A 521-nucleotide genomic window follows, 5' to 3' on the forward strand; every position below is an offset into this window, starting at 1 on the left:
TGTCTTTCATTTGCAGTGTCAGTAATAATAAGTACCGGGTGAGCCCTGGAGGTGGTGGGGTGTCAACGTAATTGTTTAACTGTCTTCTCTAAAATTGATGGCCTTCTACTATGACTCTTTGTCACTATACAACATTCCCACATGAAGCAGCCATTTGTTAATAATCATTTTGCTTTTGTAGATATGCCAATTTGGATGGTACTAACAGACAAACAGTAATGAAAGAGAACGTACCATTCATTCACTCACTTGCAGTGTTTGAAGACTGGATCTACTGGACAGACTTGAATCACCTGAGCATAGAAAAAGCACATAAATTCACTGGACGTAACCATACTATTCTGCGGAATATGACTCACCAACCAAGTAACCTTGTTGTGTTTCATTCATTACGACAAAAGCAATGTTAGTGTCTTATGGTATTTCCATGTTGCATGTTAATATGTTTTATCTTTCTTTTATCATATACTAGTTTCAGTCATTAGACTGTGGCCATGCTGGGGCACAACCTTGAAGAATTT

General features: G+C 37.8%; 1 protein-coding gene across 1 annotated transcript in view; it reads left to right on the plus strand.

Moving 5' to 3' along the window:
• LOC128251380 (prolow-density lipoprotein receptor-related protein 1-like) overlaps positions 1 to 405 on the plus strand; it is a gene marked incomplete at its 3' end in the record, with an annotated part of 1,628 nt that extends 1,223 nt beyond the window's left edge. Inside the window, exon 2 of the mRNA XM_052978244.1 lies at positions 182 to 405. Within this exon, the coding sequence (XP_052834204.1) occupies positions 182 to 405 (224 nt within the window). The remainder of the gene's footprint in view (positions 1 to 181) is intronic.
• Positions 406 to 521: the final 116 nt, after the last annotated feature.

The sequence above is a fragment of the Octopus bimaculoides genome, unplaced genomic scaffold (genome assembly GCF_001194135.2).
Source record: "Octopus bimaculoides isolate UCB-OBI-ISO-001 unplaced genomic scaffold, ASM119413v2 Scaffold_355699, whole genome shotgun sequence".
Lineage (NCBI taxonomy): Eukaryota > Metazoa > Mollusca > Cephalopoda > Octopoda > Octopodidae > Octopus > Octopus bimaculoides.